The sequence below is a fragment of the Suncus etruscus genome, chromosome 7 (genome assembly GCF_024139225.1).
Source record: "Suncus etruscus isolate mSunEtr1 chromosome 7, mSunEtr1.pri.cur, whole genome shotgun sequence".
In the NCBI taxonomy this organism is placed as follows: domain Eukaryota; kingdom Metazoa; phylum Chordata; class Mammalia; order Eulipotyphla; family Soricidae; genus Suncus; species Suncus etruscus.
In genome coordinates this window covers 79,531,807-79,559,469 of record NC_064854.1, presented here as the reverse complement: position 1 = coordinate 79,559,469, position 27,663 = coordinate 79,531,807, and the positions used below count along the sequence as shown (strand labels likewise).

The following is a 27,663-nucleotide window of genomic DNA, read 5'->3' as shown; positions in this document are numbered from 1 at the left end:
ATTTAAAACATATAACAGTTTTTAAGATTTTTAAGAGATCTGGAATTAAATTATTCAGTTTTATAATTTTTATATTTCTCTTACTAATTTTTAAAAACTCTATCTTTATTTTAAACTGCATAATCCTAGTGAAAGATTGAGTTCCTTAACCACGAGAGCAAATATTCATAAGATTACACAGTATTTGCTTCCAACCTATGAAATGGGTGACTATTTGCTACTGTAAAAAGCTCTGTGAGCTACAGCTAGGTGTGGAATTCTTTAAGAACCATAGTAAGGAAACTGCCAAAACTCAGTGAAGACAATTCACTAAGAAAAGAAGATCCTTTAAGATGAGAAAAGTGCACTTTGACTAACATTTTAAACCATGGAGTCAAAATAATTATAATATTAAACTATGAGGTCGGTATCGAATTTGCAGGGCATAAAGGACAAGATAGACAGAAAAACAGCTCTCAAACTTTCCACTGTAGATTTAAATTGACAATATACTTATTGATTTAAGTTGCCCATCACACATCATTTTGGTAATACATAAGAAACGATGCCTAATCCCAAATTCCAAACTGTTTTCCAGCACGATAATTTTAAGGAAAATGATTTGTTGATGTTCTCAAAAAACGGCGCTTTTATTTAAGAACCTTTTGTATAGGGGTTAACTGACGTCCCCGCGCCAAACAAGAGCAGCAGTGGTTTAGTAATCCCAGAGAGAATTCATCAGCAGCCACGATCAGGAAGAATCATGATATGCAGAGTGCTTAAGAGCTTTTATGAGGAAGAGAAAAGCCAAAGCGCTTCTTGGAAACCAAACCTCTTCTTCCCCGTTCTACTGCCCATCCAAGGGCGTCTCCATGCCGCCCGTCGCCCTCTGCCCTGTGTGCGATGGGGTTCTGCATCCAGAAAGACTGGTCCAGACACCTGTTTCCCGTGCCCAAGCGCCGGCAAAGGTAACGGTTACCCCGAGATTTGGTCAACATACCTTTGTACCTCTCCAGGACATCCTCATAGGCCTGCAGGTACTCCTGCTCCTCCACGTACAGGTAAGCAGCTGGGGAGAGGTACCCCGCCATGCCCCAGTCTATCGCGGCGATGCCTCGCCAATGCCCCTCGCCCCCACCGGGTCACCCCGGGACCGTCTGGAGGTGCAGCAGACGCAGCCTTGGGAATGGAAAAGCAGAAGCAGCGGCGACGGGGGCGGGGAGAGAGACGCCGAAGCCGGGGGCGCAGCGCAGCGCGGGGCAGCGCGGGGCAGCGCAGGGGGCGGCGGGCGCGGGAGGCCGAGGAGACGCCCAGGCCCCCAGCCGGGCCGCCGCAGTGGCAGCCGCCGGCTCTCGGGATGCCAGGAGCCCGTCGCCCTTCAGCAGCGGCCAATCTCGGCGCGCCCGGGGGTGGTGAGCGGCGACGCCGCGACGCGCGGAGGGAGGAGGAAGAGGGGAAGGCGGCGGAAGGCGGGCTGCGGGGGGACCCTGGCCGGGCTGCGGGGCGCCGGCTCCGGGCCGAGTCTGGCGGCCGGGCGCGCTGCCTCCGCCCGGGATGCTGCGCGGCGCATCTGCGGCATTGCCCGGCGGCCGCCGCAGACTCGCGCCCGCGCCCCCGGGAGAGAGGGAGGCGGCGGCAGGGAAGGAGGGAGGGCCGGAGGAGGAGCGCGCCCGGCCGCCGGGCTCGCCTCCCACCCTGCGCCCGGCCGCCCGCGGCCCGCCCGCTGCCCACCCACTCGGGCGGGGCCCGCCGGACGCCAGCCGGACGCTCCGGCTATTTGGGACCCACAACAGGTGCCCGGAAACAAAGCCGCGCTCGGCCGCCCCCGAGGGGCGCGGTCCGGGCAGGGCCCCCGGCGACGCCCTCGCGCCCGAAGAGCGAGGAGCGGAGGGTTCGGGCCCCTAGGCCGGGCGGCTACTCGGGGGCATCTCGGGACGGGGCGGGGCCCACGTTGCGGGTGTCCACGCGCCTCGAGGCTTGACAGCCAGGACGCCTCCGCGCCTGCGCGCCGCCTCCCCCCACCCCCATTCCGGGCCCCGGAGCTCCGGCCCTCGGCCGCGCCCCAGCCCACCCGGCACCGCGGCTGCGCCGGGCCCAGGCTCTCGCCGCCCGGCAGCGGACCAAGCTCGGCCCACGCGAAGCTCCCTCCCGCCCCTCGGGCCACGAGCCGATCCACTCCGGGCTGGAGGCCGCAGTGTTCGGATGATCGGTGCCGCCGCTGCCTCCTGCAGGCTGATCAGCGCCTAGCGTGGTGCGTCTGACGGGCTGGCAGTGGGAGGATGCAGGGCTGAAGCGAGGCCGTGTGATGCAGTCGACCCGGCCTGAACCCTCGGCCGTGAGACCCAGTGATACCGTTAAGTTCTGTGCTAGACAGATAGACTGGCTGGTTGTTCGTTATGACAATTTACCCGCTTGCCACATCTTTCCGCATATAGGCCACACGTCTGCCACATACTGACTTTTTTTTTTTTTTTGCTCTTGATTTTTATTTTTTCCTTTCTTTCCCAGTATGTGAAATCTGGGCCATTTTCCTGTCCCTCTTAGATACGGATGAGCACTCGGTGGGTAGGAGAGAGGGGCTGTCTACTTAAAACTTGACTTCAGTTAGAAATGAAAAGTTTAAAACTTCTCAATAACTATTCTACCTTCACTCCAAGGTAAGGTCTCTTTTCTCTGTCCTGAACATAGCTTTTGATTGAGTTAATCCCATATTTAATGGTTAGGATTATAGAGTTTTATAGAAACGTAGTATATGCACTTATGTACGCAGTAGTACACAGTCGTGTATTATGTCTCATGTTATAGCCATGCAACAGGCAATAAAGCATTAAGTCCGCAAGAGTAGTTCCATTTACTGAGCCTACCTGAACAGACTTAGATCTCACAACTGATCTCACAAATCTCTCACCCTGAGTACAGTTGGAGGGTATAGTCTGCATTCTCTGGTTGTCAATCGCTGATGAAAACAAATTTAGAAATAGTTCATACTTAATGATTTTTTTTTTCTTCAGGGGTACTCCGGACCTACACCTGGCTCTGTACTCAGGGATCTCTCGGGCTCAGGAAGCATATGGAAAGCCAGTGATCAACCAGGATCATCCACATCAAGGCTGCACTATCTCTACAGCCCCAACACACTTAGTAATTTTTAACTGCCCATTTCAAGAGCCAGTCAAGCTGAACACAAGCAGTATCGTATTTACGGTGGTCCATAAAGACAATCTTATCTCATCCATTCTTAGAATGATACTGGTTCAATCTTTTAATAACTATAGTATTTCCATAAGGAAATAGCAAAAGTGTTTAAGTGTCTAGCCATCCTAGGCTGAGTTCAGTACATACTGCTTGCTCTGCATTCAAAACTGTCTAAATTCCTATCGGAGCTCTAACAATTTCTAGCTGGACAACCTCGAGGAGAGCCTCTCCTTTGTTCAGTACATTTCTGGAGTGAAAAACTAATAGTAGGGCTCTTGAGAGATATTACAGTGTATAAGGCATTTGCCTTGTGTATGACCAAACTAGGTTTGTTCTCTGGCATTCCCTATGCTCCCCCTGAGACTACCAAGAGTGATCCCTAAGCACAGAATCAGGAGTGAGCCCTGAGCACAGCAGGGGATTAGGGGAAAATTAGAAAAGAATTAACAGTAAAATGAATAGTACCTATTTCACAGGGTTAGTGGGAAGCCTAAATGAGATACAATTTTAAGTGTTTATTAAGACTGAGTTAATAGGAACATTTTGCCATGAGCAAATGAATAAATTACCAGTAGAGCATTTACTGTGTGAGGGGGAAGGGGCGCTTGAGGGATTTGCAAAAATCTTTTACATCCACTATTTTATTTTTATCACCACAACCATCAACCTTTGATAGAGAAAATAAAGCGGAGGAAATTTGTCCAAGAATATACATCTGATAAGTGATAGAGGGAATTTAAATTTAGTCCTAAATTTGACTCTGACAGCTAGAGAGATAGTATAGCAAGTAGGAGGGTATTTGTCCAGCACATAACTAACCTGGATTTGATCCTCAGAACTCTATATGGTTCCCTGAGACCCATCAGGAATGACCCCTGAACACGAAGCCAGGAATAGTGCAGACCTCCCCGCCAAATAAAAAAAAAATCTGATATTGCATAGATCCTTGAGTTCTAACTTCAAAGAATACACATGTAATTTAAAATAGCAGTCACCAACAAACCATGTACCTTTATAAGCATTTCGAGAATAAATTAAATGAGCTGAAGAGATAGTATGGCAGGTAGGACAACTGCCTTGCACACTACTGTTCCCCGACTCCCCATAGTTCAGAATCAGGAGTAAGCCCTGAACACTGCCAGGTGTGGCCCAAAATTTAAAAATAAAAGAATAGAATTTTTTTTTCCCTCCTGGAGGTTTTAGTCTGTACACACTATTTTCTTTATTTCCTGCCCTCCCCACCCTAAGCTTCTCCTATCAGCAAGAAAACAAACTCTCCTGGGATACGACATCACTGACTTCATTGACACAAATGTATATATAGCATTGAGACATATATATTCAACATTTACTTTGAACATCTTTGCCATGTTAAACAATAAAAATATACATCAAGAAATTATTCAAATGTACATTGGAAAAAGGAAATTCAAAAAACAAGAATATAAATGTGTATTATCTGATATCTATATAAATGCATATATGTTTATATATGTAGTAATATAATTTATAATACTTATGTTCTAGTACTAAGTATACAAGTATATTATTTTAAAACTTAAAATACCCAAGGGGCCGGATCAGTGGTGCAGGCAGTAGGGTATTTGCCTTGCACGCACTAACCTAGGACAGACCATGGTTCAATCCCCCAGTGTCCCATATGGTCCCCCAAACCAGGTTCATAGCCAGTGTCACCAGGTATGCCCCCCCCAAAAAAAATACCCAGCACAATAAAACAGTAGATCTAGGGACTGAAATGATAGTACAGTGAGTAGGGCACCTGCTTTGTATGAGATAGATGTTGGGTACATCAGGGAAGGCCAACCCAGGTTCGTTCCTCAACATTCTTTAATGTCTCCAGAGCACAGCCTGAAGTGATTCCTGAGTGAGTTCCCAGAAGTAACCCCTGAGCATCACCGGAAATGGCAAAAAAAAAAAGTCACAAAAATCCCCAACAACCTGTGCCCCCTAAAAGCAATCCCTCAGCAGAGAGCCAAGAGTAAACCCAAAGCAATGCTGGGAGTGGCCCAGAAAATAAACATACAAAAAAAGAACAGCCAATCTATTGTTTTTATGTAAAAGGAATTTTATACAATGAGTTTTACAAAACCCCTTTCCTTCCTTTCATTTTTTCATGTTATTCTTACAGCTAGAGACAGGAAGAGAAGCTTAGACTTTAAAATTAAGAAATAACACTACATGCAAAGCACTTTTAAAAATACAAGGTGCCAGACGCGTAATAGTGTCACCAGCAAAAGTTTTTAAAATGTAAATTTAATTATGTTTCTGCAATACTTAAGAATCTGTAATTCTCTGCTACTTACAGTATCAAGCATCCAAACTCCTCACTACAGTGTGCAAGTGCCTTTACTGTCTGAGCTATTTCCTACCAACTCCGGTGCTTTTGTCCTACATAGGATTAAGTTGACATTTAAAGACATCGTCCAGGGCAGGTGTCGGCAACCTGCGGCTCCGGAGCCGCATGCGGCTCTTTTGAAGGCTTGCCGCGGCTCCGGAGCCGATGTCAGAAAAAAAAAATACTGCTTTAATCTCAGCTCCGCTTCTCTCCGCTATATCTATAGCAGTGAGGCGGAGCTGAGGAGCGGAGCCAATGGAGGCAGCCGTACCTGGTGACGTATATAGCATTAAGGTAAGAAACAATATATGCAGTGTTATATTTGTTTTAAATGTTGCAATGGTTTTGCGGCTCCCAGTTTCCTTCGGAAACGGGTCCAAGTGGCTCTTTATGTCTGAAAGGTTGCAGACCCCTGGTCCAGGGGATATGAAAAAGCACCAGTGCCTTGCATGAGAGCCTCTGGGTATCCCCAAGACCCTCAAAATAAATAAGTACAAATAAAAACAACTCCTTACTTTTGCTCTTGTAGTTCCATCCCTTTGAAGTGGCCTTCCCTTTCACCCAAATTTCACTAGCCTCTAACACCGTCCAAGAACATCTTATGCTTCCTCCTTACAAGATTATGAGACTGTCCCAAAATTTTAATAGTATATATTTACAATCATTGGAATTAATTTTTCCCACTACATTATCATTGGCATGCAGTATCATATATCAAACTGAATTATGACTTCTTTAAATACAGAATTGTGTGATTTCCTTAGTTTTTTTCCAGGACTCAATGAATATTTAAATATTTGTTAAATATAAATAAAGTAAGGTATTTCTGACTCTATATGTTTTCCTATTCAATTTCATTTTTATTTTAAACTTTTAAGTAAAATTTTTATTTGTAAAAATGTGAGCGAAAAGACAGATACATGTTCAAGAGAGAATAGGGGCTTCTTCCAGATAAGAGAGGCCCAAGAATGCAGTACCATGGTTGAAATGTGGGCAATGCCCAAGACAGAGAATACACCTATTGTTAATATCTTAAAGACAAATAAAAAGGGGCTGAAGAGATCCAGCAGGCAAGTTGTTTGTCTTGTACACAACTGACCTGGAATTGACTCCAAATACTACATACAGTTAATTAAGTCTCTCCAGGAGTGATGGCTGAGCAGAGTCAGGAGTAAACCCTGAGTATCCTGAGTGTGCCCCCAACCCCTGACAAAAATAATACATTAACATTAAACTTTCAAGCTTAATAACTACCACAAACATCACACCATTCCTAAATTTCATGATCTTTTCAAGGGATGAATTTCAGAGATGAAGTGAATGTTAGGTACAGTCTGAAAATGTCTAGTAAAGCTAGAAGTCAAAATTTTAATGGTATATTTTCAAACTATCCACAGCACCAAATTCCAACAGATATCCTGATCCTTATCCTCTAATTATGCGATCAGTAGTCAACTAATAAAGATAATAACTTTTTATTTTTATTTTTTGGCCATACCCAGTGACTCTCAGGGGTTGGTTAATCCTTTCTATGCACTCAGAAGTGGCTCCTGGCTAGGGGGCTATATGGGATGCCAGGGATTAAACCTAGTTCCGTCCTGGGCAGCCACTGCTATGCAAACACCTACTGCTGTGCTATCTCTCCGGCCCTGATAATAAAGTTGTTTAAACTAGCATCCTAGTAGCTGGAATACACTTTGCACATAATGCATCAAAATTTTATAATTTAGCCACACCAGTCTATACTCTTGATGTGATTATGCATCATGATTATATATGACAGATAGTTAATTTACAAGTATTTTTTTCCTCCCAACCTCACAAGTATTTATTTTAAATGCAGTAGTGGAGGTCTATACAGATCTACATACCCTTTTCATTTTGTTCTTATTTTGAAATTTAACATAATCTTTAAAGGATATATATCTTGGTCTAGAGAGATAGTACAGCAAAGACGTGTTGTATGTGTCCAATAGAGGTTCAATCCCAGCACCCCAAATAGTCCTCCAAGCCCCACCAAAGTGGGACAAAACCAAGAGTAAGCCCTGAACACTACAAAGTTGGCACAAACCTTCACTCAAAAAAAAAAAGTATATATATTGAATATATCTATAAAAGGACACAAGGAAATGGAGACATATACCCTGTTCATGGTCTGGAAGAATTAACACACTATAAAAGCAATACTCCCCCAAAGCATTGTACAGATTTAATGCAGTCCCTCTAGAAATACATTTGACATTCTTCAAAGAAGTGGATCAAAGACTCTTGAAATTCATTTGGAAAAATAATTGCATACGAACAGCTAAAGCAACTCTTAGGAAAAAGAATATGGGAGGCATCACTTTCCCCAACTTTAAATTGTACTACAAAGCAATAGTCATTAAAATAGCATGGTATTAGAATAAAGACAGACCCTCAGATCAATGGAATAGGCTTAGGGAAGATAAAATAAAGCTGTGTTTAAAAAAAAAATGGAATAGGGGCCGAAACGATAGTGCAGTGGTAGGGCATTTGCTTTGTACGTGGCTGACTCAGGACAGACCTCGGTTTGATCCCGGCACCCATATGGTTCCCCCAAGCCAGGAGCAATTTCTGAGCACGTAGCCAGAAGTAACCCCTGAGTGTCACTGGGTGTGGCCCAAAAAAACAAAAAAATGGAAATAAAAGGCTTAAGTATTCAGAGAATGGCCCCCAGACAAACAATCAATTAATCTGTGGTAAAAGGGCAAGAAACCTGGGCTGGAGAGATAGTATGGAGGTAGGGCATTTGCCTTGCATGCAGAAGGACGGTGGTTCAAATCCCGGCATCCCATATATTTCCCTGAGCCTGCTAGGAGCAATTTCTGAGCATAGAGCCAGGAGTAACCCTGAGTGCTGCCTGGTGTGACCCAAAAACCAAAATAAAAGGGCAAGAAACACAAAGTGAAGTAAGGAATACCTCTTCAACAGGAGGTATTGGGACAACTGGTCAACCACATGCAAAAAGGCAAACTCAGACCTCTATCTAACACCATGCACACAGGTCAAATCCAAATGCATTAAATACCTTGATATCAAACGTGATACTATAAGGTATATAGAAGAAAACATAGAATACTCCAAGACACTGAGACTAAAGGCATCTTTCAAGAGGAAATACCACGTATCCAAGCAAGTAGAAGCGAAGATAAACAAATAGGACTACATTAAACTGAGAAGCATCTGCACTTCAAAAGAAACAATGACTATGACTTAAAGGCTACCAATGGGATAGGAGAAACTATTCACCTAATACTATCAGAGAAGGGGCTAATATCTAAGATATATAAGTACTGACAGAATCAACGAGAGAAAAAGCATCTAGCCTCAACCAAAACTGGGGAGAAGAACAAACATTTCTCAAAGAAGAAATACAAATGGCCAAAAGGCACATGAAAAAAATGCCCCTCATCACTTATTATCAGATGCAAATCAAAACAACAATGAGGTACCATCTCAAATCACAGATACTGGCACACATCACAAAGAACAAGAACAATCAGTTTTGGCAGGGATTTGGGGAGAAAGGAACTTTCATTCATTGCTGATGGAAATGTTGTCTTCCAGCCTTTCTGGAAATCAATATGGAAATTCCTCAAAAAATTGAAAATTGAGCTCTCATATGATTCAGCAATACTACTCCTAGGGTTATACCCTAGGAACACAAAAACACAATATAAAAAAATCCCTCTGCACTCCTATGTTCATTGTAGCACTATTTACAATAACCAAAATTTGGAAACAAGCCAGGTATTTGGCTAAAGAAACTGTGGTTCATCTACACAATGGAATACTATGCAGTCATTAGGAAAATGAAGTCATGAAATTTGCCTATATATAGATGGACATGGAGATAATTATGCTAAGTGAAATGAGTCAGAGTGAGAGAAATAGACAGAATAGTCTCACTCATCTGTGGGATATAAAAAAATAAAAGATAAAAAAAAAAAGATGGACGGGGTGGGGGGGAGTGGTCTCAGAAGCATTGAATGAGGAACAAAAAAAGAAGAGGTCAGATCTAAATACCCATCCCAAAGTCAAGGACAATAGAATCAAGAGACCCAAACTACAACAAACTAAACACAAAATGAACCTGTTACACTGGTAGTCCTGAGAGCTAAGTGTGGAGGTATGAGATGCATGAAGAGAACTAGGGTGGAAAGAAGTCAACACTGGTGGTGGGAATGGCCCTAATTCACTGTCACTAAATGCCTGAAATACAACTGTGAAAGACTTGTAACTCAAAGGTCTCAATAAAAAAAAAAAGAAAAGAAAAGAAAAGAAAGAAAAAATAAAAGATAGTATGGCAATAATATCCAGAGATAATAGAGAAGATGAGGGAGGACCAAGAGGAGCAGCCCAGGATATGAAGCTTACCATGAAGTGCAGTTAAAATAGTAATATTTTATATTAATTAATTAATATTTTATAATTAATGCAGTTAATATTTTAACTGCACTGGCAATGACCATGACTATGATAGTGAGAGAGAAGCAGAATGCTCGTTCCAGAAACTGGTGGGAGGGAGGAGTGGGTGAGAGGGGACACAATGACATAGATTGCAGGAAAGTTGTACAAGTGAAGGGCAGTGTACATTCGATGACTGAAACGCAAGTATGAACATTTCTGTAACCATGGTGCTTAAATAGGTTATTTTTTTAAAGTATATGTCTCAAAGAGTATCAATGCCAATTTCATGCCATGCTCCACAAATCAAATTTTATAAGGAAAAAAAACATGATCCTTGCCTTCAAAAACTTTACAGGTTGCCATTTTTATATGTGCTTGTCCACTTACCCCCATTCTTTCCTGTATTAACCTGTATCAGAGGTTCCCAAACGTATTTGTTCTAATTGCTCACTTTTTAGAAACAAATAAAATTACTCAGTGCCACTCTGAAAATTTACCTTCTTTAAGCAAACATATAGTAAGTGCTGTCCAATTGCACCTGAGGCTACTATCTTATCCCAGGGCCATTCGGCACACATATCCAGGGATACCCCAGGTGTAGTACTGGCTATTTTGAAGAACAGTGATCATTACCTGTAGTAGAGAAGATTGAAGGCCACTATCACCAACTTTTCATGACTTTCTCTCCAGCAAAGTCTAACACAGATGATGATTCATTGTCCTAATAAACATCCACCTGCTCCTCCTATTGCCCCTTGCTTCATTACCAAAGGCAAAATTCCACTATACTACCAAAAGTACCTACTGCTTTCCATTACAATCTGCTGAATAAATATCCACTTTGAATGCCCCATTTTCCGATAGGACCCAACAATATCTCACACACAGCTATCTTCGTTTGAGCAAAGCCAAACTTCTCAGACTGTATCTGCCCGGTGCCTCAGGTTGTGCCAGAGGTGGTAGTGGATGGAGGTGGTATCAACAGGACAAGGAAGCAAGGCTCTTTGACTAAACCCTTTTTGGAGACGGGAGAAGCAGATCTGCCCAGGTTCCCCTGGGCCACCCTTCTCACATCACTTGGCTCCCAAAGAGTCTCCATCCCCCTTCCTCCTCCTCTTTGCCCATTTCACCCTTCCTTCTTCAGAAGCCTCTGCCAGCATCTCGCAACAGAAGCCAGAAGAAGCTGTTGCCCCAGAAACCCAGAACCAGAGTATGGACAAGGCTGAGATCCACCAAGGCGACACTAGGGGGACTCTTAGCAACCCCAGAGCCTCGGATCTGAGGCAAGTCCCAGCCAGCCCCAAGGAAGAAGATAAAGTACCAACTTTGCAAGATAATGGAAGGCAAAGAAACTGGGTGGAAGGGGCCTCTCCAGCTGAGAATGGAAGGAGAGGCCAGATCGTTGGCTACTGAAAACAATTGAGGGAAAAAGCTCCAGCCTCTGCAACAAAGCCCCAAGGATATATTCCGTCCAATTTATTGCATTCCTAAAGTAAAAATAAAAGTATGAAGAAAACAAATAAGCCACTCCAGGAAGTGTCTCTTCTGCACAGAACACGGACATCCCAACCACACAGACACTGTGGGGTAGTAGGATTGATTGCTCCTGAGTTCTCAGCTTTCTGCTGGGTAAAACAAGCTGGTACTACTGTTTGGCTTGTATAACCGGCGCAAGTGAACACCAGGTAACGCAGAGCACAAACACTGGCACCTCATTTATATTAATTGATCGGGAATGCTAGATGGCTGAACCCTCAAAAGCACTAAGGACAGAAAGCTGACTGTGGATATAACTAGTAGGGATACTAGCATTTTTCTTTATAAACAAGCATCCAAGTCGCTGGAATATAATCTAGAATACTGAGTACCTGAAACCCAGGAATCTGCCTGAGTTAATAATAAGTAACTCTCTACCGCAGAACAACATTTTAAATGAAGTCTCTTCTCTGGGAGCTTCAAGTAAATATAATAGGAAGAACTGGTGTTAGTGCTTTCAGATTGTCTTCATAGCTCCTGGACATAAATAGTAAAGTTTGATGCAGATGTCTGCAAGCACTTAAAAAATATCGATTCACGCAGCCCCAGAGAAGGCCAAACAGCTTAGTCACCAGCAAGCAGGACAAGTCGCTCCATCTATAAAGTAAACATGGGCATCCTCCTCCCCTTCCTGGAGCACAAATCTCGGCCCAGGAGATCAGAGAAGATCCCCCCAGGAGCTGATGCGGACTAAGTGCAATTCTCGGGCTCAGGCTGCTTCCGTGCCCCCCCCTTCCCCCCAGCTCTTACCTGCAATCCGAAGCACAGCCCTCTCGGCAGGGTCCAGCACGGAACCCCCGTGGACCTTTCTTTTGGATCTCTCGTGTTTGGGCAAATTCCAGGGTAAGGTATCTCCAGGGGCTGGAGATGTCGAGCCAGACTTCTGGCTGAAATCATCCTCATCGGAAAAATCCGCAGAGGAAGACATAGAGCAGCGATAGGACGCGTTCCCGGAACTCTACAGAGGATGACACAGAGGGGAAAAGAAGAAAGAATTAAAATGCATCAACAGACACTCATCCATTGCAATAGCCTCCTCCACCCACTCCCCCACCCCTCTCCCTTCCGCCTCCAAACTGGGTCTGGCATCTTAGACTTAGGTATCCGTGTGGAGGCGACGCCAAGAACCCCAAGCCCGGCTCACCATCTTTCCTGGCCGGGCGGACCGAAGACGCGATGCCTGGGCCGTTCCGATACATGGAGAGCCCAGGCGCAGCGAAGGAGATGGCGAGCGCACGGTCACCAGCTCCCAAACGACCGGCCCAACAATGAAGCCAGAATCAACAGCCTTCCTGCCTCGAATCTAGAGGCTTTGGCTCCCCCACCAGGACGGGAGAGACATTCCCCCACCAGCAGCCTGCTGGTTATTTCATCAGTGCTACTGACTCCCAAGTTCCGAAAACAAAGCACAAATGCTGGATGTTGAGTCCCAAGCTCTTTCCGTTTCAGCTCGCTCGCCCCGCCACCCGAGTCGCCTCTCCGGCCAAATGTGTTCATACCCTTGTCCTCTTTATTTCATTTTCTCCAGAAGACCAAGGCAAGTTCCGAGAAAAGAGAAAGGAGGGAGGAGGGGCCGGTTCTGAGAAGAGCCTTTTCTGGTCGAACACAAAAGACTTTTCTAAAGTCAAACATCTGAACTTCAGTTTAAAGTCCAAGAGATCATTTAAACGATCTAGCAGCGTGAACAGCCACCAATAGCATCAACTGGGATGTGGCAGGGCTGTGACAGAAAAGAGCTCTCTGCTCCTGGTTCTTGCAGTGAGGAGAAACAGGATGTTTTGGCCCACGCACTTTGCCTGATGGGTACTCTTACCTTCAACTGGCCATAACAAAGCTGCCTTGTCATATCTTATATGAAATGATATCTTCCAGAGAAGTGTATATGTCATTTCTTCTTTATCATATTTGTGATTATTTAAAGGGCCATCAGCTTGCAAAGACCAAAGGCTGCTGCTGGTGGCTGAGAACAGGGCTATCCAGTTTCTTAGTCTTCACTTCCCCACTTCCAGATCTACTTAGCTGACTTGCATGGTGAAGACACATAAATGGTATAAGTTAAATTTCTGAAATGGAACTTTTAGTCACAGTTCCTAAGAGACACGCAGTAGGCAGGAATCAGTGAGGCATGCTTGGAATTTGAGCAAAACAGTGGACCCCTCACAAAAGCAGTGGCAATTGCAGGGGGAGAAACCCTAACAAAAAGCACTCACCCAAGGCTTGTAAAAGAAACTATAACCGAATCTAGACGACTGACCTGAGCCAGGTTTATTTCCTGCCAAGCATGCAAGAGAGCATTTTAGCACTAAAATCTTTCCCCCCAAAGCTGTCTTTTTTTTTAATTTTACATGAAATTGTATCACCTTAGCTAATTTATTTCTTTTAGACTTTGTGTATTTTTCCTAGTAACAATAATTAGGCAAATAAGGAAACTGATTTTTTGTTTCATAGAGTCCGTAGAAACTTGAATGTCATTTGGTATCTCACATTCTGCTATTATCAATCTAATGTATTTTCCATGTTTTCCTGAAAATTCATCTTAAACGTTCTGAGGTTAGAATGTTGGCCTGATCTGTGAAAAGGGATAATTAACTCTTAAAGGCTTTCTATTGGTATTAGGTTTCTTTGGGCGCTTTCTTTCTACTTAAAATGGCCTCCTACCTGTCCTTACTTAAGGTCATTCTTCTGTCAGATTATATTTCTTGCTGCCTACATTGTTTCAGTGAATATAGTGACTTGATTATCTTTACGGACTTAGGAAATAATAAAGAATTGTTCCATCCACAAAACCACTGGTTATTGATTTTTGTAAATAGAGTAAAAAATTTAATGGCCAGAGTCTCAGCTGATTGAACAGTAAAAAGTGATTTATGCCATGACAAAAACACCATTAATCACCAGAGCCAGATGGGAACAGTTACTACCCTTGGACCCTAGGGTGTTGATTGATACAGCCTCTCATCTGATCATGTCCCATGGTAAACAGATAAGAGAGAAAAGGAAGAAAAGAGCATCAGCAATACCTCTTTCAGCAACATATCATGGAGATAATTTACATATAGAAAAAAGAAAGATATCATACCAAATATTTGTATACAGTATGAAAAATTTATGTGATTTAAATATTTAAATCTTAAACATATTCAAACTGTTCCATAATAGAATTTATGAATACTTTTTTGGGGGGGTTTGGGGCCACACCCAGTGACATTCAGGGGTCATTCCTGGCTATGCACTCAGAAATAGCTCCTGGCTTGGGGGACCATATGGGATGCTGAGGGATTGAACCGCAGTCTGTCCTAGGTTAGCCACATGCAAGGCAAACACCCTACTGCAGCACCACAGCTCCGGCCCCGTATGAATACTTTTTAAAAGTGTACATTAAATTTCACAAAAATAGACATTTTTGTTCCTTGAAAATTAAGATTCTTAATTTTTAATTTTCATTAAGTAAATTAAACATGATGTAGCTTTGAAGTTTATGTATTCTATAAAATTATTCTTTACTGTTTTTAAAATGACTTGTCAGTTTATTTCATTATCTTGGAGGTTAGAGAGAAAAATATAAAGAATCTCTTTTGTTTTCTTTCCCTTTTTTGGTGGAGGGGGAGTTAGTCCACACAGGTGCTCAGAGGTTACTACTGGCTCTGCATGCAGTAATCACGTCTGGCAGGGCGTAGGAGACCATATGAAGATCATATTATATTGCAGTGCATCAGATTGAATTTAACCACGTGCTACCCAAATGTCCTACTCACAGTACACAATCTCTGCCCCAGTTAGTTCTATAATTTTGTTTAGAAAAAGAAAACAAGTACTTTGCCCCAAAGTCTAGCATCTAACATGTGGATCTTGTAAAGGCAAAACTAAGGCAAAGGGCTCTTATCATAAGCAAAATCCCATTGTACCTAGATTGGGTTGCTTATTGTTCGATTCTTATTAAGTACAAATACTTGTGTTTATTAATTGGGAATTGATTAAATAAATTATGGTATATACATAAATAAATGTTTCCCTTTTAAAAATCTATGTGTATATAGGAACAGCCAGCTAGTGGTTGGCAGATAAAAAGGAAAGAAAGTATACAGACAGGCAACTATTTGTAGCATATGTAAAAGTGAGTATCTCAGTGTGAGCAGATACTATGAACAAATTTCACTTTGTTCCTTATAGTGTTCAATCCAAATCCAATGCACAAAAGATTGCAAACATAAAGAAATACTATGTAAAGTATTAGAAAAATAAAGTCCCTGAGAAGAAATGAGTATTTAAGCCAGTGCTTTTAACCATGTGGGTTTGTTGTCATTCCTGAAAAGTTTGTGTTATCTGTGGAAATCTCTCTCCAGAACAAACCACATAAGTAAATACACACACACACCTTATATATAATTTTATAGGGTTCACTGACCCACTGCCTCCAGGTTAAAACTCCAATTTACACCATCATCTGTCATCAACAGTTAACAAGCAAGATGAGTCTGAGAAATGGAAAATACTATTAAGCACTTGCACCAAAGATCAAAAAGTATGGAGCCTCTGCAGTGGGATGCGTGTAGCCGGGTGGTCAGTGACAGCTTGCTGCTGAGGCCTAATGTTGACTCTGGACTGTGACATTATGAGGAGTCTCCTGGAGCCAGAATTCAGGATTGTTTCTTGCTTTGCTTTCCTGAGTCATTACTGGCAGTGCTCAGGCCTCGCTCCTGGCTCTGTACTCAGGGATCACTCCCATGGCTCAGGGAACACTAAGGGATGTGCGGGTTCAAACTCAGGTTGCTACATGTGAGGCAGACGCCCTCCCCTCCATCACTCTGATCATGCCTCCTTCCATGTTGTCCTGGCAGCTCTTGGTTATGCAGCAGTGATAAAAATAAAGTGAGTTAGACCAAATGACACAAAGGCTGTTCACAAATAAAAGTACTTTGATTGCAAAAGACTGCTGCATGGCCACATACTATATATAGATAGGCCTCATTAATACATTGTTTAGTAGTCGAGACACGAAATCTATGTGTATCCTAAAGTGCTCCAGCCATTATCTAACCCTGATATCTTCATTTAGCAGGGCCCAACCCCATCACTGACAAAATTCCCAGAAACTGGGAAAACCTCTCAACATTGACGCACTGACCCAATCTCTTTTATTTGATTTATTAATATTTTTACTTTATTTTTACTAAACTTACCTATTGTTCTGTTCTCCTCTCTCTTATCTTTTTCTCTCCCTTCCTTTTTCTTAAGCTATACCTAAGCTAATTATTTATCTTAACTCAACTAGTCCTTAAGATCTCAGACACATCCTATTAGGGTCAAACCTCTAACAACATCTTAAGAATTGATCACTACTATATGTCTCTATGTGGGCATGAGTACATAGAGAGAGGACTCCTCTATGAGAGCCAAACCTAAACTTTAAAAAATCCATGCCTATAGTATATATAGCCCCTCCTATATACTATCCCTTTTCCCCACTTCAGAAATCCTACTATACCTGCACCCCCATTTCCTATACGATATCCCACCTTATTAACCCTCTTTACCCTCAGTCTTAACCCATTAGGTATAAAGACAGACCTCCTTCCTGTCCCAGTAAGCCATCACCCAGCTCCCAAGTGAAGGGACATCCACTCAGTCTAACATCTTGTCCCCCAGCAAGAAACTACAGCCAACATCCCTGCTGACTCATACTCTGTGGCCATCCTTCTCACACCCCACCAAATGTGGACTGTTGCTTGATACCAGACTCAGCTCCAAAAGAATCCCCAGTGCAAGAACTTTACTGGAGCCTTTTCTGCCGCAAATCATTTCTCATACTCAAGAAGACCAGGGTGTGTGATGAAAATGTGCCTTGGATTCCACCAACCAGAAGAATATCTCAAAAGACAACGGAAAGCCTATATTTCCTTTATAAGTTTAAGACCTCTATAATACTCCCTCTTAACCTGTTTATCCCCAAATGTAAGGTAGTCTCCTGCATCACTTTGTTCCCTTAATTACTTTTTTAACTCATTTTTAAAATTTTTCTCATATATATATATATATATATATACACATACATATGAGTATATTTGTCTTGTTTCTGTTTTCTTCTCTTCCTTAACTTCACCTCTTTTGGTTCTGCTTGGTACAAAAACCTACAATCAAAAGTCTTGCCTGGGATAATAGCTCAGATCCATACCAGGGCAAAGAGATGATGGAGCCCAACACTCCCACCCCACATGCATAGAAATATAATATAGCACCGTTTCTTCTTGCAAAGGCATACTAAAAAAGGGAAAATTTTACATATATAAACAAGCTCTTATCTACTAGGGCTAAGAACTCATACAGCTTTACAATACAGGGGCACCTCCCACCCTGAACATATGTCATGTGGACCCACCTTAGATTCTAGGTGATGAGACAGCGACCGTTCAACCTCGAACCCTAGATCCCAGACATAGAACAGACACAGTTCTCCACAACAGCTCCAGAAAACAAACTCACTCTGGGACATTCTTAATACTGCTCTAACACCAACATGCGCCAGTTTTGATATGACATCCTGACAATGAAGAAATGGCAAAAACTTGATCTAAGAGCAGGTTGTCTTACCTCACCATCTAACAATAAGATTAAATCAAAAGACTTGCCATCCTTTGATCTATGCAAAAGCCAAGATTGCTATCTACAGAAGACTGACTATGATAATCATGACTGGGCAGAATTTATCCAATAAAAAAAGACCCTAATCTAGGCTTTGGTCTACGATCTGTACAACAACCTAGATCTCTGATTCCAGAGGTCTGACTAAGACAACTGCAACTGAGCAGGCCTTCTGAAAACATAATGAAAGACTCTATCCTAGGCTTCACCCTAGGATCAATGCAAAAACCAAGAACACCAACTACAGAAGACTGATTAAAAACAACAGTGATGGAACAAAAGGCCTAGAATCGAAAAAGAAAGATGCCATCCTAAGCTCAAAAATCCTAGGTCAAAAATCCTTGCAGATACCAATATATCTAGATACAGAGGCCTGATTTTATCATTCATGATGAAGTGGAAGGCTTCCATACAACACAAAAGGACCTAGGGGAGAGTAAATTAACATGTATGGAGTCTGTACTTATTCCTATGACAATATATTTCAAGAGCGTAAAAACCCTATATCTCTTAGGCCAAGAGAATCCCCTTTCTAATCTCCCCCATATTTACTTTGCCTATACAGAAAAAAAAGAAGTAGCACAAAAAAATTTTTTGGTTTTGTTATTGTTTCTTTTTCTTTCAATATTTTGTGATTGGTTTTGTTTTTATTTCAGGACCATGGTTATTGTGTGGTGGTTGTCTTTATTGCTGTGGTGCTTTTTGGATTTTTTGTTTAATTTTTTTTGTATTGTTGCTATGTTTTTCTTCCTTTTACTCTCTTTTCTCAAATTGATATTTATAGCCTCTAGAAGAACTATGCTCATTTTTTCTTGTTTGATTTTTGACCAATTTTATTTTTTTCTTTTCTTCAAACAGAACCACATAACTTGAACCATCTTGTTCCACCTCACAAATTGAGGGAGAAATAATGGCGGGTACCAAGACCAAACAGTTGTATGATCATTAAATAGAAATTAAGAAATGATCAGAATTAGGGGCCGGTGAGGTGGCGCTAGAGGTAAGGTGCCTGCCTTGCAAGCGCTAGCCAAGGAAGGACCACGGTTCGATCCCCCGGCGTCCCATATGGTCCCCCCAAGCCAGGTGCAATTTCTGAGCGCTTAGCCAGGAGTAACCCGAGCATCAAACGGGTGTGGCCCGAAAAAAAAAAAAAAAGAAAAGATCAGAATTAAACACCAAATCCAAAGCCAATGACAACAGACTCGATACCCAATCTACAACAAGCTAGACAGAGGGGTGACCACTTATACTAGTAACCCAGAGGTAAAGGAGGAGGTAAGTAATGCATGCTGAAAACAGGGGTGGAGGGAAGACAACATTAGTAGTGGGAATGCCCCGATTCAATGTCACTATGTACCTAAAATGTTACTGTAAAAGATATGTAATCCACTTTGGTCAAAATAAAAATTATTATTATAAAAAAAAAAAAGGCTGCTGCATCGCTCCCTGTCTGCTTTCCTGCTTTCCTGCATAAGGCAGCCAAGAAGACAACAGTGAACATAACCTCTTTAGGACCCAGCACAGGGTAAGCTGTCACCTCCCAATAAGGGCGAAGCCAGAAGAGCTAGGTCACTCTGCTTCACTTCACAGCAGCACACATCTTCTAGCCCATGAACCCCATCACAACACATAGTAAAAACCACACAACAAGTGTTGCAATGGGGAAACAATGCAGAACAACACCATGCATAAAGAATGAAGATGGCAGCTCTGATGACCCAAAAAGTACCAATCACCTAGTTAGCCCCTCAGATAAGGAGTTTAGAGTAGAAATATGTAGGATGTTCAGAAAACTCAAAGAAAGCATAAATCGAGCTGAACAGACCTCAAAGATAGAACAAAATGAACCCAAAATAAGTAGGCATAAGGAAATAACAATAAATGAAATTAATGAAGTGAAACCCAAAAAACAATCTGAAAGATAAATGAAAACAAAAGTTGATTCTTTGAAAAAAATAAACAAGATTGATAAACCACTAGCAAAACTCACAAAGAAAGGGAGAGAGAGAAACTTAATAAACCGAATTAGAAATGAAAATGGGGGCTGAAGAGATAGCATGGAGGTAGAGCATTTGCCTTGCATGCAGAAGAACGGTGGTTCAAATACTGGCATCCCATATGGTCCCCCGAGCCTGCCAGGAGCAATTTCTGAGCATAGAGCCAGGAGTAACCCCTGAGTACTGCAGGTTGTGAACCAAAAACAAAAAAAAAAAAAGAAGAAATGAAAATGGGGGGTCTGGAACAGTGGCACAGCATTAGGGCTTTTGCCTTCCATGCGGCTCACCTAGGACCATTCCCCTGGTGGCCCAATGGTTCCCCAAGCCAGGAGCAATTTCTGAGTTCATAGCCAGGAGTAACCCTTGAGTGTAACCGGGTGTGCCCCCCAAAAAAATAAGAAATGAAAATGAGGAATCCACTACAGATAAAACAGCGATCCAAAGGATAATTAGAGACTACTCTGAGAAACTCTGTGCCACGAAACATGAGATCCTAGAGGAAATTAGAAAAAAAGAAAAGAAAAAGAAAGGACATGACGTAATAATGCCCAGAGACAAAAGAGATGAGGGCCAGAAGAACCAGCTCACGAAATGAAGCTCACCACAGAGTGGTGAATGCAGCTAGAGAAATGACTACATTAAGAACTCCCATGACAATGTTGATGAGTGAGAGAAGTAGAATACAGAAGTCTCCAATACAGACAGGAGGTAGGGGAAGACGGTGAAGGGGTGCATTGGTGGTGGGAATGTATACTGGTGAAGGGGAGTGTTCTTTCTGTGACTGAGGCCCACCTACGAGCATGCTTGTAATCATGGTGCTTAAATAAAAAAAAAAAGTACTTTAATGAAAATAAAAGTTAGAGAAGAATAACCTGCACAAATGAAGTTGGCTTTGTAAGATTACAATATATATCACATCTGTTTCTTTTTTTTTTAATTGGTTTTTGGTTTGGGAGTCACAACAGGCAGTGCTCAAGGGTTACTCCCGGCTCTATGCTCAGAAATAGCTCCTGGCAGGCTCTGGGGACTATATGTGATGCCGGGATTAGAACCACCATTCTTCTGCATGCAAGACAAATGCCCTACCTCCACGCTATCTCTCCGGCTCCACACATCTGTTTCTTTGTCTCTTTTTAAATGACCCATTAGCTACCTCTGCACAGAAGTTGAGAGAGGAGGAATCTCTACACAAACAATATTATAAAACATCCCCTGCAATGAAACCTTATTAAAACAGTTTTAAGATTATGTTAGATCACCAAGAACATTAAAATTACGTCTTTATTTTTTTTGAACTGAAGTGAAGTTTTATTTGAAATTCTGAGGAAGGGGGAAGACAGAGAAGCGAGAATAACTGTACTCTAGAGCATGCAGGCTTCTCCAAAGGAAGAACCTAAAATTACTTTTCCTGCATACAATTAATATACATTTATTTAAATATTATCTCATAAAATTACCAAAACCATGAACAATAAGTCATCTGAATAATTAGAAATTAGACAAGTTTAGATTGTGGAGCATTTTATTTATTTCTTCCCTAAAAACATTAAGCCATTCACCTAGTATAAAACCAGTCCAAGTCTCCGAAACCAAGGATAATTACATAATGCAACATTTTTAGAAAGAGAACTAAACAATTACTTCCCTAATTGAAACCCCTGTGGGGGATCTGAGATAAGTACAATGGAACTTCCTAAATTCTGATTAGCACCCTGATCTGTAGGAAAGAGCCAGGAAAATGCAGTGGGCCAACTCTACATGCAAAAGAGAAACAAGTTGCAGACAATACAAAATAGTTTTATAAAATAGACAAAATCCTAGGGTCAGGAAAGTAAACTTTCAGAAACTCACCGGCATACAATTAATATACACTTATTTAAATATTATCTCATGAAATTACCAAAACTATGAACAATCAGGCATATGAATAATTAGAAATTAGACAATTTTAGATTGTGGAGCATTTTATTTATTTCTTCCTTAAAAACATTAATGTTTTTCATTGATATTTCAAACTATATAGAAAGCCTTGTCAAATAAATAATACTAAATATCCTTTATATAGATTTCTATGGGTTTATTAGTAACATAAATATACCAGAAATTTATCAGAATCAAGAATTTTGTTCATCCTGTCATATTTCATCAATCATAATGCCAGTCTTTACTTCAAAATATATGCCATAAAAATGGTTAAACTCTATCTCAATTACATTATAAAGAACTCAACAGAGTTTTGGGTTTTTTTTTTTCTGATAATACTTTCTTTAGTTAAGCACCATGGTTAGAAAACTGTAGTTTGTAGTTGGGTTTCAGTCAACAAATGAACACCACCCTTCACCAGTGTAATTTTTTCCCACCACCAATGTTCCCCTTTTCCCCTCTTCCCCACCTCCTATCTGTCTTTGAGACAGGCATTTTATTTCTCTCTCTCTCTCTCTCTCTCTCTCTCTCTCTCTCTCTCTCTCTCTCTCTCTCTCTCTCTCTCTCTCTTTCACTCACTCACACACTCTCTCTCTCTCTTCTATCATTGTCATGGTAATTGATAGTGCAGTTATTTCTCTATCCGCGCTCACCACTCTATGCTAAGTTTCATATCATGGGGTGTCCTTCCAGCCCTCATCCCCATTGTCTCTATATATTACCATACAATCTTTGATTTTTTTTCTTTTTTAAAATTTATTTTTAATCTTTATTTAAACATCGTGATTACAAATATGATTGTAGTTATAAGAATACAGTCGTGCTCGCTTCGGCAGCATATATACTAAAATTGGAACGACACAGAGAAGATTAGCATGGCCCCTGCGCAAGGATGACACGCAAATTCGTGAAGCGTTCCATATTTAAAAAAAAAAAAAGAATACAGTCATGTAAGGAACATCCCTTTTCACCAATGCAACATTCCCACCACTAATGTCCCAAATCTCCCTCCTCCCCACCCCACCCACACCTGTACTCAAGACAGGCTTTCTACTTTCCTCATTCATTCACACTGTTAGGAAAGTTCTCAATGTAGTTATTTCTTTAACAGCACTCATCACTCTTTGTGGTGAGCTTCATTGTTGTGAGCTGCATCTTCCAGCCCTCATCTCTTTTGTCTCTGAAAATTATTGCAAGAATGTTTTTCATTTTTCTTAAAGCCCATAGATGAGTGAGACCATTCTGCGTCTCTCTCTCTCTCTCTCTCTCTCTCTCTCTCTCTCTCTCTCTCTCTCTCTCTCTGACTTATTTCACTCAGCATAATAGATTCCATGTACACCCATGTATAGGAAAATTTCATGACTTCATCTCTCCTGACAGTTGCATAATATTCCATTATGTATATGTACCACAGTTTCTTTAGCCATTCATCTGTTGAAGGGCATCTTGGTTGTTTCCAGAGTCTTGCTATGGTAAATAGTGCTGCAATGAATATAGGTATAAGGAAGGGATTTTTGTATTGTATTTTTGTGTTCCTAGGGTATATTCCTAGGAGTGGTATAGCTGGGTCGTATGGGATCTCAATTTCCAGTTTTTGGAGGAATATCCATATTGCTTTCCATAAAGGTTGGACTAGACAGCATTCCCACTAGCAGTGGATGAGTTCCTTTCTCTCCACATCCCTGCCAGCACTTCTTGTTTTCCTTCTTTGTGATGTATGCCAATCTCTGTGGCATGAGATGGTACCTCATAGTTGTTTTGAAAGTTTTGATTTGCATCTCCCTGATGATTAGTGATGTGGAACATCTTTACATGTGCCTTTTGGCCATTTGCATTTCTTTTTTTACAAAGTGTCTGTTCATTTCTTCTCCCCATTTTTTGATGTTTTTTTTTTCTCATAAAGTACTGTCAGTACCTTGTATATTTTGGATATTAGTCCTTTATCTGATGGGTATTGGATGAATAATTTCTCCCACTCAGTGAGTGGCTTTTCTATTCTGGGCACTATATACTTTGAGGTGCAGAAGCTTCTCAGCTTAATATAGTCCCATCTATTTATCTCTGCTTCCACTTGTTTGGAGGGTGCTGTTTCCTCCTTAAAGATGCCTTTAGTTTCAATGTCATGGAGTGTTTTACCTACATGTTGTTCTATATACCTTATGATTTCAGATCTGATATCAAGGTCTGCAATCCATTTGAATTTTACCTTCATATATGGTGTTAAGTGGGGGTCTGAGTTCGGTATTTTGCAAGTGGCTAATGAGTTGTGCAAACACCACTTGTTGAAGAGGATTTCCTTGCTCCATTGAGAATTTTTTGCTCCTTTATCAAAAACTAGGTGGTTGTATTCTGGGGAACATTCTCTGAGTACTCAAGCCTACTCCACTGATCTGAGGGTCTGTCTTTATTCCAATACCATACTGTTTTGATAACTCTTGCTTTGTAATACAGCTTAAAATTGGGAAAAATAATGCCTCCCATATTCCTTTTCCCAAGGAGTGCTTTAGCTATTCGAGGGTGTTTATTATTCCAAATGAATTTCAGCAGTGTTTAATCCACTTCTTTGAAGAATTTCATGGGTATCTTTAGAGGAATCACGTTAAATCCATACAATGCTTTTGGGATATTGCCATTTTTTGCTTTTTTTGCTTTTTTTATTTTTTTTTTGGTTTTTTGGGTCACACCCAACAGCGCTCAGGGGTTACTCCTGGTTCTACGCTCAGAAATCACTCCTGGCAAGTTCAACGAACCATATGGGATGCCGGGATTTGAACCACTGACCTTCTGCATGCGAGGCAAACACTTTACCTCCATGCTATCTCTCCGGCCCTGAGTATTGCCATTTTAATGATGTGGATCCTGCCTATCCATGAGCAGGGTATGTGTTTCCATTTCCACATGTCCTCTCTTATTTCTTAGAGCAGTGTTTATAAGTTTTCTTTGTATAGATCCTTCACATCTTTAGTCAGGTTGACTCCAAGATATTTGAGTCTGTGTGGCACTAATGTGAATGGGGTTGTATTCTTAATGTCCATTTCTTCCCTATGATTATTGGTGTATGAAAAGTCCATAAATTTTTGTGTGTTAATTTTATAGCCTGCCATATTGCTATATGAATCTATTGTTTCTAGAAACTTTTTTGGTATCGTCTTTAGGGTTTTTTAAGTAGAGTATTATGTCATCTGTAAACAGTGAGAGCTTGAATTCTTCCTTTCCTGACAGGATTCCCTTGATATCTTTTTCTTGCCTAATCACTATAAAAAGTACTTCCACTACTATGTTGATATGAGTGGTGAGAGAGGACAGCCTTGTCTTGTACAATAATTTAGAGGAAAGGCTTTTAGTTTTTCTCCATTGAGGATAATATTTGCCATTGGCTTGTGGTAGATGGCCTTAACTATACTGAGAAAGGTTCCCTTCATTCCCATCTTGCTGAGAGTTTTGATCAAGAATGGGTGTTGGACCTTATCAAATGCTTTCTCTGCATCTTGATATGACCATGTGATTTTTATTTTTCTTGTTATTGATGTTGCTAGATTTATGGATGTTAAACCATCCTTGCATTCCTGGGATGTAGCCTACTTGGTCATAGTGAATGATCTTCTTGATGAGGCATTGGATCCTTTTTGCAAGGATTTTGTTCAGAATCCTTGCATCTGTGTTCATCATGGATATTGGTCTATAATATTCTTTTTTTGGCAGTATTTCTATCTGGTTTCATCTGTTGAAGGGCATCTTGGTTGCTTCCAGAGTCTTGCTATGGTAAACAGTACTGCAATGAATATAGGTGTAAGGAAGGGGTTTTTGTATTGTATTTTTGTGTTCCTAGGGTATATTCCTAGGAGTGGTATAGCTGGATCGTATGGGAGCTCGATTTCCAGTTTTTGGAGGAATCTCCATATCGCTTTCCATAAAGGTTGAACTAGACGGCATTCCCACCAGCAGTGGATAAGAGTTCCTTTCTCTCCACATCCCCGCCAACACTGTTTATTCTCATTCTTTGTGATGTGTGCCATTCTCTGTGATGTGAGGTGGTATCTCATCGTTGCTTTGATTTGCATCTCCCTGATGATTAGTGATGTGGAGCATTTTTTCATGTGTCTTTTGGCCATTTGTATTTCTTCTTTGTCAAAGTGTCTGTTCATTTCTTCTCCCCATTTTTTGATGGGATTAGATGGTTTTTTCTTGTAAAGTTCTGTCAGTGCCTTGTATATTTTGGAGATTAGCCCCTTATCTGATGGGTATTGGGTGAATAGTTCCTCCCACTCAGTGGGTGGCTCTTGTATCCTGGGTGCTATTTCCTTTAAGGTGCAGAAGCTTCTCAGCTTAATATAGTCCCATCTGTTAATCTCTGCTTTCACTTGCTTGGAGAGTGCAGTTTCCTCCTTGAATATGCCTGTAGTCTCAATGTCCCGGAGTGTTTTGCCTATGTGTTGTTCTATATATCTGATGGTTTGGGGTCTGATATCGAGGTCTTTAATCCATTTGGATTTTACCTTTGTACATGATGTTAGCTGGGGGTCTAAGTTCAATTTTTTGCAAGTGGCTAGCCAGTTGTGCCAACACCACTTGTTGAAGAGGCTTTCTTTGCTCCATTTAGGATTTCTTGCTCCTTTATCAAAAATTAGGTGATTGTATGTCTGGAGAACATTTTCTGAGTATTCAAGCCTATTCCACTGATCTGAGGGCCTGTCCTTATTCCAATACCATGCTGTTTTGATAACTATTGCTTTGTAGTAAAGTTTAAAGTTGGGGAAAGTAATTCCTCCCATATTCTTTTTCCGAATGATTGCTTTAGCTATTCTAGGGTGTTTATTGTTCCAAACGAATTTCAAAAGTGTCTGATCCACTTCTTTGAAGAATGTCATGGGTATCTTTAGAGGGATAGCATTAAATCTGTATAATGCCTTGGGGATTATTCCCATTTTGATGATGTTAATCCTGCCAGTCCATGAGCAGGGTATGTGTTTCTATTTCTGTGTGTCCTCTCTTATTTCTTGGAGCAGAGTTTTATAGTTTTTTTGGTATAGATCCTTCACATTTTTAGTCAAGGTGATTCCAAGATATTTGAGTTTGTGTGGCACTATTGTGAATGGGATTGTTTTCTTAATGTCCATTTCTTCCTTATTACTATTGGTGTATAGAAAGGCCATTGATTTTTGTGTATTAATTTTGTAGCCTGCCACTTTGCTATATGAGTCTTCTTCCTTTCCTATCTGGATTCCCTTGATATCTTTTTCTTGCCTAATCGCTATAGCGAGTACTTCCAGTGCTATGTTGAATAGGAGTGGTGAGAGAGGACAGCCTTGTCTTATGCCAGAATTTAGAGGGAAGGCTTTTAGTTTTTCTCCAATGAGAATAATATTTGCCACTTGCTTGTGGTAGATGGCCTTAACTATATTGAGAAAGGTTCTTTCCATTCTCATCTTGCTGAGAGTTTTGATCAAGAATGGGTGTTGGACCTTATCAAATGCTTTCTCTGCATCTATTGATATGATCATGTGGTTTTTATTTTTCTTGTTGTTGATGTTGTGTATTATGTTGATAGATTTACAGATGTTAAACCATCCTTGCATTCCTGGGATGAAACCTACTTGATCGTAGTGG

The 27,663-nt window shown here is 41.3% G+C and overlaps 1 protein-coding gene and 1 non-coding gene across 4 annotated transcripts in view; one reads left to right on the top strand and one right to left on the bottom strand.

Moving 5' to 3' along the window:
- DST (dystonin) overlaps positions 1-27,663 on the bottom strand; it is a 541,070-nt gene that overhangs the window by 383,597 nt on the left and 129,810 nt on the right. For all 3 annotated transcript variants that reach the window (XM_049776729.1, XM_049776730.1, XM_049776727.1), the window contains exon 4: positions 12,248-12,455. In XM_049776729.1, coding sequence (XP_049632686.1) covers positions 12,248-12,455 — 208 coding nt within the window. The remainder of the gene's footprint in view (positions 1-12,247; positions 12,456-27,663) is intronic.
- LOC126015099 (U6 spliceosomal RNA) lies at positions 22,877-22,983 on the top strand. Its single transcript, XR_007497995.1, has one exon. It is a non-coding gene; the product is annotated as a U6 spliceosomal RNA (small nuclear RNA).